The sequence below is a fragment of the Furipterus horrens genome, unplaced genomic scaffold (genome assembly GCF_987537825.1).
Source record: "Furipterus horrens unplaced genomic scaffold, mFurHor1.1.pri manual_scaffold_2, whole genome shotgun sequence".
Lineage (NCBI taxonomy): Eukaryota > Metazoa > Chordata > Mammalia > Chiroptera > Furipteridae > Furipterus > Furipterus horrens.
In genome coordinates this window covers 217,511,463-217,524,825 of record NW_028327172.1, presented here as the reverse complement: position 1 = coordinate 217,524,825, position 13,363 = coordinate 217,511,463, and the positions used below count along the sequence as shown (strand labels likewise).

The window sequence follows — 13,363 nt, the reverse complement described above, 5'->3', positions numbered from 1 at the left end:
TTGAACCTGCAAACCTTGGTGTAGCGAGACGATGCTCCAAACAACTGAGCTGCCCAGCCAGGGCCCCACTGATCTGCTCGCTCTTTTCCCAGCACAACACGGCTGTGCTGACGGGCCCTTCCTAGCGCGTCTGGAGCCCGGCGGTGCCAGTCCGTGCTCTGGCTTTGTTCTTATCCTCACATGGTGCTGACTGTTCCAGGTCTTCTGCCGCCAACTAAATTTTAGAATCAGCTTGTTGACATCCACAAAATAACTGGGATTGTAGGTCAGGCCCAAGAGAACTGACGTCCTGACGGTGCCGCGTCTTCCTGTCCATGAGAATGGAATGTCTTTTCAGATACTTAGTTCTTTAATCCTCTCCATCACAGTTTGCAGTTTTCCTCTTACAGGTCCTGCACAAATTTAGTTAGATTTATTCTTGTTTTTTGTTTTGTTTTGTTTTTAAGAGGTGGTTTATTTTGAGAGAGAGAGGGAAGGAGGGAGAAAGAGAGGGAGAGAAACATGATGTGTGAGAGAAAGAGCAATCGCTTGCCTCTCTCATGCCCCAAACCAGGGACCTGGCCCGCAACCCAGGCCTTTGCCCTGGGTGGGAATCAAATTGGCAACTCTTTGGTTTGCAGACTGGCACTCAATCCACTGACCACACCAGCCAGGGCTAGTTAGTTTTATTCTTAAGCATTTCACTTTTGGGGGAGCAAATGTGAATTGTGTTTTTAATTTAAAATTCTACTTGTTCACAGCTGGTATATGGGGAAGTGACTAGTTTTTGTATGCTAGCCTTATATCCTGTAACTGCTAAAATTACTCACTAGTTCCAGGATTTTTTTGATTGGAGGTTTTCTGTGTACATGAGTGATCATGTTATCTATGAACCAAAGACAGTTTATGTCTTCCTTCCCAGTATCTATACCTTTTATTTCCTTTTCTCGTCTTACTGCATTAGCTAGGATGGCTGCGTTTTCTTATCCTGTTTCGTTCAGTGCTGTGAAACGGAACACCTAAAATTCAGTGTCTGACACGTCATAGGCGCTAGACATTTTTGAAAGACTGCAACATGAATGTTATATGTCTTAATCCCTTTTAAGTATTTTCATCTCTTATCAGCCATATTTGTTCATATTTATCTCCTAACCTATTAATTATGTATTTTACTGTGTTTAGCCTGCTATGTTCAACTATTGATTTAAAAAAAGAAAAACAACCACCCAGCCTTTATTTAAAAACTCTCAGTGTGACATCTTACTGCTCTGCTGGCTTCCTGTCCAGAAGCTCACTGACTGAGCTCCCGTTACCCACTCTGCGCATCGTCCCTAACAAAGCGTGTGAGGACAGCCCTGCTGAGCCAAGCCACTGCTTCACGCGGACCTCGACAGGGCCGGGAGCGGCTGCCCTTGCCCCTCACGAGGCCCCCGTGACCAGCAGCCGCACACCTCAGCCCTCTCCGCTTTCCCCAGCCCCCGTGTGGCAGTGATCGCAGGCTTCTCTGTCTCTGTGGGTTTGTTTCTATGCTGTTACATTGTCCCAGGTTTGCCCCCTTCACCCAGCCCCCCACTCCCTCAGGCAGCCCCCCCACCATTGTTCATGTCCGTGGGTCACGCGTACAGGTTCCTTGTCTGCGCCATGAGTTCATTTCTATCTTGTTTGTGTGCTTTGTTCTTCAGATTCCATATGGAAGTGTGGTCACGTGTGGGACTTATTTTACCGAGCACAAAACCCTCTAGGTCCCCGTGCTGTCACAGATGGTGAGGGTTCAGTCCCTTTCACAGCCGAGTAGCCTTGCCTTGATCACAGGCTCACACACGCTCCTCTCGTCTGCTCGTGGGTGCCGGCCGCTTCCGTGCCCGGCCGCCGTGAAGACTGCCGCAGTGAGCCTGGGCTGCGCCTGGTCTTTAGAATCAGTGTTTCGGGTTCTTTGGATAAATACCCAAAAGTGGAATTACTGGGTCATAAAGCAGTTCTATTTGTAATTTTTAAAAAATATTTTATTTATTTTTAGAGAGGGGAGGGAGAAAGAGGAGGAGAGTAACATCGATGTGTGGCTGCCTCTTGCACGCCCCCAACTGGGAACCTGGCCCGCAACCCAGGCCTGTGCCCTGACCGGGAATTGAACCAGCGACCCTTTGTTTCGCAGGCCGGTGCTCAATCCCCTGAGCCACCCCAGCCAGGGCCGTTTTTAATTTTTTGAGGTAGTTCCGCATGGCTTTCCTCAGTGACTGAGCCAGTCTGCATTCCCACGGCAGTGCACGAGGTCCCGCTTATCCAGGCCCGCGCCAGGACGTGCTGTGTATTGACCTATTGGTGGCCGTCCTGACAGGTGTGCGGGGATGATTTCTCTGAAGATTAGTGACATTGAGCACCTTTTTGTACGTCTGTTGACAATCTATTTGTCCTCTTCAGAGAAACATTATTCAGGTCCTCTGCCCATTTTTTTACTCCTATTCTCTGTCTTTTGGGGGCTTCCACCCCCCCCTCCACCACCACCTTCTTGTCCTTTCCCTCCGGGGGTTCTCTCTGTTGTACAGCTGTTGCAATTGCCTCAGATGTCCTCAGGGGCAAAGCAGGCCGTTTGCTCAGCGCTGCTCCTTTGTCCAGAGCTGAGCCCCATTCGTTTTCTCCTCTCCAGTGCAGTAGGGAGGGGTGTACTTCTGTGCGGTTAGCCTGACCTGAGCTGGGGTGGGAGCCCACTCTGACCTACCTTTAGGAAGTGTGTGCAAGTGAGCAGACCGACCCCGGTGCCCAGGGCTGAGTGGTCGGTAGGGTGCTCGGGCAGCTCCCTTCCTGTCCCTCTGCAGGCGGCAGGCACCGCAGCCCTTACTGCTGCCTGTCAGGCGTCTCCGCTGCCACACGGCGGCGTTTCCTGACAGATGTGCGATGATGGAGACCTGCCCGTGCGTGCCAGGGTGTTGACCAGCATCTTGGTGCCCCTCCTTGGAGGGGCCGCCGGGGGGCCGTCCGGGGTACCCTCGGTAGGTGATGCCCTACTGGTGTGGGTGTCTGCCACTACCTTGTTGGGCTGCCCTTTGGGGCTTTGGCACCTTCCCTGGGGACGATCGCTATGCAGGGCAGGATCCCCGTGGGGGCAGCGCAGCCACAGACAGGGTCCTACACAGGGGCCATGGCACTGCCGTCGTGAGCCTGTCCTCAGACAGCGCTCCGTCAGGGTTCTGCCGCTCCTGTCGCGGCTGTCAGTTGGGCCTGGGTGGGGGCGGGGGTGGCATGCAGGCCTTGCCACACTGGGCCTGGGGGCCGACACGCAGGTGCTGTCTCACTCGGACTCTGGGCCCCCGTCAGCCTGGCACTGGTGGTGTGTCAGGCGCTGGGACGTCTGGCTTTAGATTTTGCTACCAGGTGACCTCTGCCTGTCACTGAACCTCTGCCTGGGAGGCTGCTGTGGCTGTGACAGGCCTGGCTCTGTGTCAACCTCCCAATGTCCCTTTTGGGGGTGATGAAACAGATGGGCGCTGTGTGCCCAGCCCCCTCTCTGGTGAGCGGTGGCCCGGCCTGCGTGCACGTGCCTGGCTTGTGTCCTCCTCGCAGGTGGCTCCTGTTCCTTCTTCCAGCATCATCGCTCCGTGACCTTGGGTCATTTTCATGGTTTTTGAACTGCCTGCTGTGATGTAAATCATGACACAATGCATCATAAACTGACTCCGCAAAGCAGAACAAACCCGCCGTGTTGCAGAGACGTTGGCACACTGTGTTAGGTTTTAAATGTAACGTTTCTTTTTCTTTTCGTTTGCCTGACAGTGTAGTGCTCTAGGAACGGAGGCACCTGGACTGCATGGAATGTAACATCAGAAAAGGCCCCCTCTCCGTTCGGAAAGTCGTCAGGTGCGTGAGGATGAAGCAGGCCCCGGAAATCCTCGGCAGCAGCAGCGGCAAGGCCGCGGGCTGCGAGGTGAGCCGCGAGTGCTCCGTGTTCCTCGGCAAAGCGCAGCTATCCACTACCCTGCCAGACGGCGTCATGCAGAAGTTCAATGGCCACGACGCGCTGCCCTTCCTCCCGGCGGACAGGCTGAAGGACCTGACCTCCCGCGTGTTCAGCGGGGAGCCCGGAGCTCGGGACGACAAGCTGCGCTTCGAGTCCCCGGAGGGAAAGGGTCTTGGGACCCCCCCCAGCGCCAGCCCCGTCAAAAATGGCTCCCCAGAAATCAAGCTGAAAATCACCAAGACGTACATGAATGGGAAGCCTCTCTTCGAGTCTTCCATTTGTGGGGGCGGCAGTGCCGCCGTGCCCCCATCAGAAGAGAACGGACCGAAGCCAGAGCACAAGAGGAGCAGGAAGCGGGGCCCCAGGTCTGACCCCGTCCTGGAGCAGGGCCTTCTTGAAGCGGCTCGGGAGGCGCCAGGCATCTGCAGCGCCTCCGACAGAAAGGTATTTAGGAGGAGCCCTGCCTGGGGCCGGGCCTGTGAACAGGATCGGGTGGGGGTGCCGCCATGCGCCGGGGTGGGCGCCGCAGGGACAGGCCACCGAGGGAGCCTGGGTCTTGGTGTGGGCCCTGGCTCCCGGACTCCCCGGCGTGGCCTCCTTCGGACCACCCAGTGCACTGCTGTGCCCGTGGGGAGGCCTGAAGAGGTCAGCTAGGAGTTCAAGGGCAAAGGGGTGCGCAGAGGTCACACCAGCTTCCGAGCCCACGTGTGGCCAGTTCCAGACCTTCCGGCACTCCTGTTCTCGGTCTCGTCTGCAGAGGCAGGTGGGGCCTGGCTGTGGTCCGTGGAGGCACACGGGCACCTCGGGTGGGCTTCTCAGCTGCATCCCGTCTACGGAGTGCATGTGCACAGGGGTGCCCCTGCCACCCGCAGCGGGTCGCTGTCCCTTGCCTTTCCCCGCCAGGACCTGCGCATTCCCCCCCTTCTTGTGTGCTGGACTGAGTCTCGTGGCCGGGTGCCTGGTGCCCAGCGCCCTCCCAGAGGCTGGGGTGTGGCCCCCCCACGCAGGAGCACAGTGCTCTCTGTCCTTGCGTCTGACAGTGACTCAGGCGGGTCCCTGTGAGTGAGTAGGAGCCGTGTGAGGCAGCCCAGGGCCTTTGCTGTGGCTGGAGGAGCCAGGGTGGTGCAGCAGCCTCTCTCGCTCACCAGGCGTGGTGGTCTCGTGACAGGGTCTGTGGCCGCCTGCAGGGGTGGGGACAAGGAGGCCGAGACCAGTTTGGGTTGGTGTCATTACCAGGGTCATAATATTTTAAAATTGTCGTCGAGGAATTTTATTTTCAATTTCCACAGATTGGACAGAAAATGGCCAAAATTTTCTTGGAGCTGTTAAAACAGTGATGAACTGTGAGGGTCTGAAAACGCCCCTGTGAGTGCTCAGGGGCTGCTCTGTCCGGCCAGTGTACCGGCGGTGGCACATCTCTGCCCCGCCGTGGGCTGGCGCGCGGCTCCGCAGGGTCTGTGGCCGTGGGCGGCGCCGGGGCGGAAGGTGCAGGCGGCCCCCGGCTCTGCCCCTTGCTTTGCTGAAACGGAAACGCCCTGCGTCTGACTTCCCTTCTTCAGAGCGGGGACCCTGATGCCCGTCCTCCTGGGCTTGTTGTGTGGCCCAGGTGGCCCAGCAGTGTCTGGTCGGGTGCTGTGGCTCTGAGGGTCTGCCTCCTCAAACGTGCGCCATGTGGCAGCTCCGTGCCCGCCCCTGTGCTGTGCTCACAGAGCCCTGTGCACGGCGTCCGCAGTCTGTCGGCCTCAGGGAGGCCGGGGCCATGCTGTCGGCCTCGCCCCTGAGAGCAGGACAAGGTGGTGGGCAGCAGGTGGCCCAGGCCAGGCCTTTGGCCTCTGAACTGCCTGTGCTCCGTGACAGGGTGACTGAGGTCTGGGGCCCCAGGACTCTGGCCGCGACTGGGGGCTGGGACTTGCCACCAGGCCTCCTGATGTCCTCGCCACCCTGGGCTCTGCCACCCTGGCTGAGGTGTGTGCTGGGTGGGGTTCCAGGAGAGTTCTCTGACCAGCTGAGCAAAATGCTGTTGAGACGACCTGCCTGGCCGGGCATAGACGTAGGAAGCCATCGTGGGGACCTGGGACGTGCTCCGTGCAGGGGCCGGGCCTGCCCCTTGGCTGAGGGTCAAAGATGTGCCGTTTCGATTGTGTATCGGGGCTGTGGTCTGAGCACGTGTGTGCGTGCACGCGCTCCCGCCCAGTCCATCCTCGGCCCCCTGCGGACAAGGGCTGGACGCGGGGCCACTGTGGACACGTCTTGTTCATTTTCAGGCCCCAGCTAAGAAGGAGCCTGGTGCCAGCGCCGGCAGAGACGGAGAGCCCCTGCTGCGGTACAGCGTCGGCGACCTGGTGTGGTCCAAGGTGTCCGGGTACCCGTGGTGGCCGTGCATGGTGTCAGCCGACCCGCTGCTGCACAGCTACACCAAACTCAAAGGTACTGCGCTTGGGGCCTGCCCGCCGCCTGCTCTCAGCCTTCCTCACTCTGTCGGCGGCCTGACTGCGGTTCTTCCTCTTCCCGTTTTCTTACTGTGTTGAAACGCACGTGACGCCACATTTGCCGTCCTGACCGTCTGCGCGCACAAGCGAGGGCCGTCCCACCTCCGCCTGCAGGGCGGCCGAGGCTGCCGCTGTCCCCGTGCGGCGCGCACGAGTGCCTGCTGGAAAAGCAGACGCAGCTTCGTGTCAATCACGTCACATATAGCCACAGGGTCCCTGCGTTGTGTGCCTGCCCTGCCGTGTGTCCGGCTCATTTTCATGGCCAGGGAAGATGCTCTCCAGGGTTAAAGGGGGCAGAAGCGGCCGCAGGCCACCCGACACGTTTCCGAGTCCTGCTGTTCTAGACGAGATGCTCACGCTTGTGAACACGCTAAGGGGTCAGCAGGGAAAACCAGCACCTCCTCTCGCAAGAAGAAATTGTTTTTAATTCTTTCAGCATTTTCTTACAGTTCTAGCTGCTGTGTTTGGGTTTATTATTCGCACACTTTCTCTTCAGTGTCTGTTCGGGAAAATGAATATTGCTCTCCAGTCATTCCCTCTTTCTTCCCTCCCGTCCTCCCTGCGATTAACTCCCTGGTGGTTTTCTGTGGTTTTTTTTTAAGATTTTTTAAAAATTTATTTTCAGAGAGAGGGGAAAGGAGGGAGAAGGAGAGGGAGAGAAACATCACTGTGCGGTTGCCTCTCACTCGCGCCCCCAACTGGGGACCTGACGTGCAGCCCAGGCCTGTGCCCTGACTGGGAATCGAACCGGCGACCCTTTGGTTTGCAGGCCGGGGCTCAGCCCACTGACCACACCAGCCGGGGCCAACTCACTGTTTTTATCAAACATAAGTGTTTATATAATTTTGACTGTAAATATCACTCAGAAAAAAACCACGTTGTGTGCTCTAATTGTATTTTCTTTCTTAAACAACCTTTTGTTTTTCCTGAAGTTAACTATTGCTTTTCTTTTAAAATCATATATTTTGCTGTCCATACAGCTTGAATTTTTTTCAAGTATTTATTTTTTTGTCCTTAAAACATATCTTGTTGCCCTGGCTGGTGTGGCTTACTTGGTTGGAGCATCATCCCACACACCAAAAGGGTGCAGGTTCAGTTCCTGGTCAGGGCGCAGGCCAGGACGTGGGCTCCATCCTTGCTTGGGGCACGTGCAGGAGGCAACCAATGCATGTTTTTCTCTCTCTCTCTCTCCCCTCCTCACTCTCTAAAATAAATAAACGTTAAAGGAAACCTACCCTGTTATGTAGTGAGTTTCTCCTGTGTGTGATCCCGGGTGTCCTTTCCTGCTTGCTGGGCCTCATTGCGTAGCCCTCCCTCCGGCTACCAGGCTCTCCTCCGGCGCGGCCCATCTTCTTCTCTCTCCTCTGTGCCCCGGCCGGTGCGCGCTGCGGGGCTGTCCTGGGGCCGCACCGTCTGTGCCGCAGCAGCGCTCCTGAGCTGTGCGGGTCCTCGTCTTAGACTCAAGGTGCTTCCCTGAGCCTCAGGCGCTGTTTCTGCGGTTCTGCTCCCTGCTCGCTCCCCGTCAGCCTTCCTCCTGTGTCCTAAGAAAGTGTGAGCAGCAGGTAACTCAAGTCTGTCCCTGTGGTCTGGAGATGCTACTTCTCTGTCCTCACGTCTCGGGGGTGGGTTTGGCAGGGTATGGGATTTTATGTGGAGAATCATTTTTCTCCAAGTGTTTAGGTGTCACTGCATTTCCTGGCAGCATCCAGAGCTGCTGTGGAAGCACCGTGATATTCACCTTTCATTGACGTGGCAGCCGCCCGCCCCTCCCCCAACAGCTTGGACGGCACAGAGGTGCGCCCTGGTGTGGGGGTTGGGGGAGGTTCCTGCTGTGTTAGTTCCGAGCCATGTTCTTGTGGTGCTGGGTGAGTTTCCCTGTTTCTCTGTCTCTCTCCCCGCCTCCCCTGGGCCGTTGGGTCCTGGGTATTTGCTCCTGAGTTGAGCAGTTTTCTTATGGGAGCAGGTGTCTTCATCTTTGTTTTTTCTTCTTTCTGGGAGCGTTCTTTACTTCCCTTCTAAGCCTTCTTACCGAATTTTACTTTCAGGATTGTACTTTGAAATTTTTTTAAAAAGATTTTATTTATTTATTTTCAGAGAGAGGGGAAGGGGGGGAGAAAGAGAGGGGTGAGACGCTTCGATTGGCTGCTTCTTACACGCCCCCAACAGGGGACCCGGCCCGCAGCCTAGGCCTGTGCCCTCACCAGGAATCACTTTGCAGGATGACACCCAGCCACTGAGCCATGCAGTCAGGGCCACACTTTGACATTTTTAATAGCTCGCTCTTTGTTCTTTTTTCAGAGCAAACGAAAGAGTTTCTGTTGAGGGCGCGCTCTGCCTGGCTGTGTCTGGCTCTGCAGAGCGTGGGTTTGAGGGAACAGAGGGCAGAGCGGCCCGCAGCACCTGTGTGTTGGTGACAGGAGGCCGTTAGCTTATGTAGAGGGTCTGGCGATCTCCACCAGCATCACTTGATTCCTTGTGGCCAGTGTTCTGTGTGAGGGAAGGGCCTGCAGGTCCCCGCTGAGGCCCCTCTTCCCCTTTGGCACAGAGAGCTGACTGTAGAGCCAACGTGCTCATTGTGAACCTCCTTCCGCCTCAGCCCCCTCCGGCACCCCTCTCCTGCGTTGGGGACCAGGGGTCTCTTCCCGTGCCCAGGCCCATCTGGCTGTGCAGGAGTGCGTGGCTCCTTCTCTGAGGGCAGCAGTGGGCACCTGCGGGGCTTCCCAGGGCTCAGCTGCCTTCGCCGCCTCTGCGTGCTGCAGTGAGGGGCTGGCAAGGCTGCCGGCTTCCAGGAGGCGGGTGGGCTTGGCACCCAGGCTGTCTGACGGCAGCTGGCTCCCCTTCCCTGCTCTCCAGTCCCCATGCGGTTGAAGGGCCCTTTTGGAGTGTCCTCTCTGGTCTCTCTCATTTAGAATCTCTAAGTGGGCCGGGGAAGGGGAAGGTGAAGGAGTGATTTATTTGGCGTCCTTTCCCGGGCAGCCAGAACCTTACCTGGCCGTCCTTCCTTGGCGTGGAGCGCTGGATTGAGAGCAGGTCACGCCACGGGTGACACTGAGCACTAGGCCCAGCGACTGGGTGGCTGCCCCGTGATAGACCTGCCCAATTTCGGCCCCAATTCTAACTTCTAACATTTTGTTTTAAAAACCAGGTCAGAAAAAGAGTGCCCGCCAGTACCATGTGCAGTTCTTCGGTGATGCCCCTGAGAGAGCGTGGATATTTGAGAAGAGCCTGGTGGCCTTTGAGGGGGAAGGGCAGTTTGAGAAGTTGTGCCAGGAGAGCGCCAGGCAGGCGCCCACGAAAGCTGAGAAGATCAAGGTGAAGGGCGCCCTCAAACCCAGTCTCCCGCACACGCTTGGATCCTGCTCTTCGTTAGTTACCTTGTTTTGACTGACAGTTCGTCGAAACGGTGTGGGGCTCCCGCATGTGCGGTCGTAAACAGGACACGCTGCTTGTCCGTGTGACGACTCCCAGACGTGACTTGTTTTGTCACTCTTACTTTTCTTTACAGGTGCATGCGTATGTAACTTGTGTGTAATACGTGCCATGTACCTGTATTTACGTTGGTTAAATGTGATTAGGTTTTATTTCTAGCTTAAAGAAAACATTTATTGGGCTGAACTCTGTGTACAACCCTCAAGTTAATTGGTTTTCACGGATTTTGAGCTCCAAGTGTTTCTGCAGTTCTAAAAGGCCTGTAAAGTGGGCTGGCTCCTGCGTGTCCCCGTGAAACTCACCGTGTGCTGTGCTCTTCTTTCCAGCTGCTGAAGCCCGTTTCAGGGCGGCTGAGGGCCCAGTGGGACATGGGCCTCCTGCAGGCGGCGGAGGCTGCGGCCATGTCCGTGGAAGAGCGGAAAGACAAGTTCACCTTCCTCTACGCGGGGGACCAGCTGCACCTGAACCCGCATGTGGCCAAGGCAGTGGGCGCTGTAGGGGAGGCAGCGGCAGGGGCGCCGGGGCCCTCGGGAGGCTCTGGAGATGCTGCTGGGGACCCCAGGTCCTGGAGAGAAGAGGGTGCCTCTGTCAAGAGAAGGCGAAGAGCTAGGCGGTCTCGCTCTGCTGAGAGCCAGGACAGTGGCCCGGGGACCCTGACGCCGACCCCGAAGGGCGCCGAGGCCGACCCCAGGAGAGCGGCAGGCCCTGCTCCCGGGAGGCGGAGGGCTGGGGCCGCCACGCCGCGGGGCCGGAGGGGAGACGCTGCATCCCAGTTCCTGGTCTTCTGTCAAAAGCACCGGGACGAGGTCGGTACCGTGCGGGTCCTGGTGCTGTCCTCACTTTGCATCTGTGGCGCCGTCTCTGGGGAGCTGTGGGTGGACTCCAGGCCTAATGAGGAGCCACTGATGCCCGGGGAGCAGAAGGGCCCAGATTGCGGGCTGTGCCTTTCACAGGGCTGCCCTTTGCGCACGTGGCCTGGCGCTCCGCGCCGGTGGTGGGCGCGCGGTCCAGGGCTGCCGGCTGTGACTGAGCGCCTGTGTCCACGCTGCCAAACAGGACAGTGCTGTGTCAGCAGTGAAGGCACCTGGGTGCTTTCTTACTCGTTTTCACGGGTACATGCTCTGTGCGTCCACGGTGGAGGCCTGGTGCCGGTGCAGAGAGCTGCGGGGGTCTGGCCCCTGGTTTTGATTTTGTTCAGTGAGGAGGAGCAGGGCCTTTCTCAGAGTGCGGGGCTGTCATGTTAGAACTCCGTCACTGTGTCAGAGGGTCACACATTCAGTGTCAGCTTGGTAGATGAAGAGGCGTGTGATAAAACTCAGTGCTGATCGACGCGTAGTTAGCGACCCAGGGTCAGCAGCGGCTGCCTTGGTTCGCCCACAGGCCCTATCCGAACCTTTGAGTGAGCATCACACGTACAGCGCAGCGTCGGAAGCGCTCTCTTTAAGATGACCAAGGCAGGGCGCCTTTCCGTCACCTCTCGCGGGAAACCTTATAGTGACAGTGCTGGCCAGCACAGGCAGATGAGAGAGGTCAGAGAGGCGCAACTGGCAGGAAGAGAGAGCTGGCGTTGTTTGCAGAGGCCGGTGCAGAAAACTCAGGAGGCCCTCCAGAAGGTCGCGAGGGTGGTCCCAGTGCCCCAGAACTGCTGCACTTAAGGCAGGGAACGTCGTGTTAAAGAGGGTGCTGTTCACGGGGCGACAAGTGTAAAGCATGGAGGAACAGAGGGAGCAAAGCATGTGTAACTCCGGGGAAAGGTAACTGCCAGGGAGCAGCCTAGGTACGCGGAGGTCACCCCTCCTGCATGGGAAGGCCCGTGTTCGGCCGGAGCGGCCGGCCTCCCATCCCGCGGTACGAGCGCACCCCGCCAGTGAGGCTCCCACGGGACTGTGGGCGTGCACACCCCACCGCCCTGCGGCCTGGGCTGTGGAGGAGGGCCTGTCACCGAGGACGCTGCCCTGCGTGTCCAGGAGGGGGCAGGGGGCTCAGGGCAGTCCCTGCGGGACAGCGTTGTCCCCGTGCGAGAGGGGGGAAGGTTTCTTAAGCCACTGACCACGTCCCATGCAGGGACCTGCTGCAGGGAAGCGTGAGTGCCCAGGGTGCTGTGGGCAGAGCTCCTGTGGCTCCGCAGGGAAGGGGGCTGGCAGACACCACACGCGGAAGGCCAGGCGGTGCCTCCGGGGGCCGCGTCCCAGTCACCAGATGCGGCTGCGCTTGGCAGCATGCCCGCCCAGGGCCTGCGCTGCTGCCATTGGTGGGACACTGAAGGCAAAAGCAGGCCACAGTGCTCCGTGGGGGCCTGCCCTGCACCCGGCCCCTGGGGTCGGGCGCTGGCTGGTGGGAGTCCCTACAGTCAGTCAGAGAGGAGTGACCGCGAGGCTGTCCTTGGGCGGCTTGGGGACTGGGGACTGCAAGGCTGTGTGCTGGCTCTGTCCTCAGCAGCTCTGCATGTGACCTGAGGCGGCCGCGCCCAAGTCCACGCTGCTGCGCAGTCCAGGCTGCCTGGGGGCGGGGGGGCACGTGGCACCCGAGGGTGTTTTGTGTGGCTGTCCGTTGAGTAACCAGTGGCCAGAATGGGGACAGGCTGGGGGGACCCTCTCTGCCTCCTGGTCCTTCTGTTTCTAGGGTGACTTGGCAGAGGACAGTGACTGTCAGGACGTTTGGTTGCCACTTTCTGAGGTCGGCTTCCCACGTCCTCCTTGCAGAGGGGAACGTGCGATGCTTGTAGAAGTGGGTCAGCTCCCGGCTCGGCGTCTGCGCGTTGGTTGGTCCAGCAGGCCCGGCTCAGCTGTGCCGCTTACGAGCGTGTCCCTGGGTGCCGCTGACGGGCTGGGGGACAGTGGCAGTGGGGTGGGGGCCCCTGCGGGTCTGGGCGGGGCGCGGTGCCCATGAGAGGCCGGCGTGAGGGGGTGGGGGGGTGTCCCCATAGCTGCTGTGCAGCAGCGGCTTGGTCGTTGGCGTGCTTTTGGCTCTGAGTTTCCCGTTTCTGAGGGTCTCCCACCCCCGCCGCACCCCCACCCCGACCCTTTGTTTCCAGGGCCACTGGTGCCCTCTGCCTGGTCGTTACGTGTACATTAGCCCTTTGAGTGCCAGCGTCGCTCCCGGTCGCTCTCTTTGATGGCTATAAATGTAAATAACAACGGAATAATTCCTATTTTATGTTTTGTTCTCTTTTTCTGTACCTCAGGCTATATGTTGATATAGTATTTTCTCATGTTGATCCAAATTTTGAATTACACAGGGCACTCAGAGGGTTAGTATCCGGTACCTGCTGCTGTGTGACAGCTCACCTGGGAACACTGCGGCTCCAGACGCGGCACACGCTGCTTGTCTCGTGTGTCTGTGGGCCGGGATCTGGGAGCACTTTGCGGGGCTGGGGCTTCCAGGGCGCTGCCCGAGGGCAGCCTGCGCACTGACTGCGTGTCCTTGCGCATCGGGTGGCCTCCCCTGCGCAGGTGACCCAGGAGAGGGCAGGGCAGAGGTGTGTCCGCCCCGGGCTGGGGAGTCCCAGCTGCTG

The 13,363-nt window shown here is 58.4% G+C and overlaps 1 protein-coding gene across 1 annotated transcript in view; it reads left to right on the top strand.

Moving 5' to 3' along the window:
* Positions 1 to 13,363, top strand: part of NSD2 (nuclear receptor binding SET domain protein 2) — a 51,425-nt gene that overhangs the window by 12,264 nt on the left and 25,798 nt on the right. Inside the window, exons 2-5 of the mRNA XM_090267168.1 lie at positions 3,748 to 4,375; positions 6,196 to 6,358; positions 9,566 to 9,732; positions 10,176 to 10,655. Coding sequence (XP_090123294.1) covers positions 3,782 to 4,375; positions 6,196 to 6,358; positions 9,566 to 9,732; positions 10,176 to 10,655 — 1,404 coding nt within the window. The 5' untranslated portion in view covers positions 3,748 to 3,781. The remainder of the gene's footprint in view (positions 1 to 3,747; positions 4,376 to 6,195; positions 6,359 to 9,565; positions 9,733 to 10,175; positions 10,656 to 13,363) is intronic.